The 3,699-nt window shown below is 48.6% G+C and overlaps 1 protein-coding gene across 1 annotated transcript; it reads right to left on the bottom strand.

Annotated features, from left to right (window-relative positions):
• Positions 1–570: 570 nt before the first annotated feature.
• LOC138764596 (uncharacterized) lies at positions 571–3,423 on the bottom strand. Its single transcript, XM_069940717.1, has 2 exons — positions 3,300–3,423; positions 571–1,100 (listed from the first exon to the last, which is right to left on the bottom strand). Exons 1-2 carry the CDS (start codon positions 3,406–3,408, stop codon positions 598–600), a joined length of 612 nt encoding a protein of 203 aa, XP_069796818.1. The 5' UTR covers positions 3,409–3,423; the 3' UTR covers positions 571–597.
• Positions 3,424–3,699: the final 276 nt, after the last annotated feature.

The following is a 3,699-nucleotide window of genomic DNA, read 5'->3' as shown; positions in this document are numbered from 1 at the left end:
AATTATGTACAATTAATGAAAATGATTAAAGCGGATTTGACTAAATAGAAAGTTTTACCCTTAACTTTAATTAGTACTCTTTGTACTTGTTTTTTTAATGTATTTTTCAAATCATTAAATAAAATTATGAAAAATATTCCAACAGTTCACTGTAAATACTGCACAGGGCTGCATCAAAATATTACAGAAGCCTTCTTGGCTTTAGACGCAGAAGATTACAAATAATTACAACAGATCCAGAATATCGAATTCTCACCCAGTTAGGAAACTATTAAAATCAGTGAGATCAGCTGCAGAAGCCGAATTCCCGCCGCTGTCTGTTGTTTCAGCAACTGAAACATTTCCTGATTTCATACACAAAGTACTTAACGCTGACGTCTCCGGAGATTGGATAAGTGAGTCAGAGCAATTGAACAGTCGCTCCCCGGTGTGGACCCACTGGTGCCTCCGCAGGTAGGAGGAGTCTCTGAATCCCTTGCCACAGTGGGAACAGGTGAAGGGTCTCTCGCCGGTGTGGACCCACTGATGCTACAGGAGGACACCAGATCGTTTGAGGCCCTTGTCGCACGGAGCATGTGAAAGGCCTCTCCCTGGTGATCATCCGCAGCTGCGTGGACTGGGTGAAGCCCTGCCCGCACTGGGGGCAAACGAAGGGCCTCTTCTCACCGGTGCGTCAGCAGGCTGGAGGAGTTGATGAAGCCTTTGCCGCAGTCGGAGCAGTGAAACGGGTCCATAATGGACGGGGGTGACTCCTTCCCCAGACACCCTCAAGGCCCCCCTTTCACCGCCCGGCCGACGCTCCGGCAGCTGGGGCGGCTCCTCAAATCCACGCCCGAGCCGAAGCACCGGCCCTCCGGGTGGGACTGGAGAACCGGGGAGGGGGGGGGGGTGGGTGGCGGCCGCCGTCCCGGGACGGTCGCGGACCCCCTTCACCGGCATCGTTCGCCCGTCCACGAAGCCGCGATCGACCTGGCCCGGGATGCACTGCGGGGAAATCGCACATGCGCGGTGCAAGGGCGCCAAGCGCTGGGGCGAATGCTGACGCGCGGTGCAGCATGGGAGTCGAGAGGTCACCATTGAAGCCGGATCGCAGACTCTGTCTGATGGGCGAAAAACAGAAAATTTTAAAAAGTGAAGTTAGAACCTGAAATTAAAACAGAACTTCCTGGAAAAAGAAAACCATGGTTCCCTGAGGGTTAATGTCATGTCAGCAGAATGAGGAATATTTACGTTGCAATAAAGAACGTGCTGGGGAAACTCAACGTCCATGGGCACGAAAAGGCAACCAACATTGCAGAAACGCCCAGTTTCACAGAACGTATCGTACATGGGTTACCAATGTTTCTGGACGGGGTCCTTCATCAGGTGTACGGGGGACATCAGCGATAACAGTGGTGAGAGAGGCACTCGGAGAACTCCCTTCAAAGAGAGGAGGCGAACTTCTTCAGAGTGGTCGTCCCTGGAAGAGACTCCGCAGTCGAGCAGCTGAATAAACATCTGTGGATGCCGGGATCCAGTGCGAAACACAACGTTGCGGAAAAACTCGGCAGGTCACGCAGCATCCATCAGATGTCAAGAGTGACCGACGTTCTGGGCCTTAGCCCTTCTTCAGGTCCGACCAAAAAGCAGGCTGGCACCCGAATAAAGAGGTGGCAGGACTTGTTACGGGGGAAACGCGGTTACAGCGCCAGTGATCGGGACCAGGGTTCGAGTTCCACGCTATGTCTGCGTGGGTTTTCCCGGGGACTCCGGTTTCCTCCCACCCTCCAAAACGTACTGGGGGGCTGGAAGTTAATTGGGCGGCTCAGACCAGGACAACCAGGCTTGGAAATAGCTTCTTCCAACAGGGTGTGAGATTGAACAGTATCCTGTAACCGAGGAAATCATCTCAAAATATTTAGATATATTTATTGCAACTTGTATGCTTACATGTATATGTTATTATTATATGCTGTGCATTTTGTGTTCAGCGAAATGCTGTTTTGCCTGGTTAAAATGTAGAGTCAGATGAGTTTCATTTAAAAACTTAGATATACAACACTGAAACAAGCCAATTCCCCACGCCGCCCAATTAACCTGCAACCCTCTGTAGGTTTTGAATAGTGGGAGGTAACCGGAGCCCCCACGTAGACCGAGAATGTACAAACTCCTTACAGACATCACGGGTTTCGAACCCCTGACCCGACCGCTGGTGCTGTAAAGGTGTTGCGCTAGCCATTCTGCCCTGCTTTGACCCATCCTGTCACACATCTCCAAGTACTCTATCACCTCATCCTTGACAACTGACTCCAACATCTTCCCAACCACTGGCGACAGACTAAACGGCCCATAATTTCCTTTCTGCTGCCTCCCTCCCGTCTTAAATTGTGGGGTGACATTTGCAATATTCCGGTCCTCTGAGATCATACCAGAATCTATTGATTCATGAAACATCATTACCAGTGCCTCTACAATCTCGATCGCTTCCTCTTTCAGGACCAGACAGTGCAATCCATCTGGTCCAGGAGACTTCTCCAACCTCGCTCCATTCAGCTTACTGAGCACCTTCTCCCTTGGAATAGGAACTGCAATAATTTCCCTTCCCTGAATCCCTTCTGGTGTCTTCCATAGTGAAGACTGATGTAAAATACTCATTTAGTTCCACTGCCGACTCCTTGTCGCCCACTATTATTTCACCGGCATAATTTTCTCGTGGTCCTATATCAATAATAACCTTTCTTTTACTCTTTCTCTACTTGCAGGAGCTTTTTCTATCCTTTTTGATATGATTTACTATCCTACTTTCATTCTTCATCTTATCAGTTTCTTAGTTACGTTCCGGAAATTTTTAAAACCTTCCCAGTAATTTTTGCTTCCTTGTACGCCCTTTCCTTTGCTTTCATGCCGATTTTGACATCCCCAGTCAGCCACAGTTGTGACATTTTTTAATGCGAATATTTCCTCTTTTTTGGTCTGTGTTTATCCTCCCCCTTCCCCATTTCTCACAGAAACTCCATCGTCTTCCCTTCTCGCTCACCTTTCCAATCTACTTTGGCCACTTCCTCTCTCATGCCACTTTAATTTCCTTTACTCCACTTGTATATAGAAATATTTTTGGGAGATAAATTGGGAAAGGTTAGACTAGGTTACAAACACATCAACACAGATCTAATTTGAAAATACGGGAGACTTCATGTCCACAGTGAGAACAGAATTAGAAAAATGCCGATGGACACTTCACAAGTAGGTGTTAATTGGATTGATGTGGAATAAAGGGACTATTGTCTTTAAAACAACAGGAGAAATTAGTGGCTTCTCACCTTTTTGCAGGAGTTTTGAAGAGTGCTGGGGAGAGGTCACTGACGGGTTTTGTTTACCTAAACAGATGAAAGAAAATGCTGGCTCGTATTGTTTGCTGGAGAAAATCATGTGGTTTTGCAAGCAGAGCGAGTCTAACAGGCTTTCTCAATCTCTCTGAGAGAAGGCACTTTCAGATGGCCAATTGCCCCGCTTGTAAAGTCGCATATTTTGGCAAATTGCGGCCGTGGGAAGGCCACGTGAATGTGTAGGAGGCGCCTGCAAGGCGAGTTTGCTAACTGAATTCGGATGACAGTCAGCTGGCCAGCGCCTGACAGCTCCTCTCCCAGTCCCCACTGTCGGACGGCCGGCGGGGCTGTTAGCACGGGGATGTCCCCACACTGATCCCGCTGCTCCGCTCTC

The sequence above is a fragment of the Narcine bancroftii genome, chromosome 5, assembly GCF_036971445.1.
Source record: "Narcine bancroftii isolate sNarBan1 chromosome 5, sNarBan1.hap1, whole genome shotgun sequence".
NCBI lineage: Eukaryota > Metazoa > Chordata > Chondrichthyes > Torpediniformes > Narcinidae > Narcine > Narcine bancroftii.
Note: the sequence above shows the minus strand (reverse complement) of the source record. Positions and strands in the feature narration are given on the sequence as shown.

Bases quoted from the DNA above. Each gene is read 5' to 3' on its own strand.
- LOC138764596 (XM_069940717.1), bottom strand. From the start codon at position 3,408: ATGATTTTCTCCAGCAAACAATACGAGCCAGCATTTTCTTTCATCTGT. The intron at 1,101-3,299 runs GTGAGAAGCCAC...TTCGCCCATCAG, and splicing joins TTCAAAACTCCTGCAAAAAG to ACAGAGTCTGCGATCCGGCT.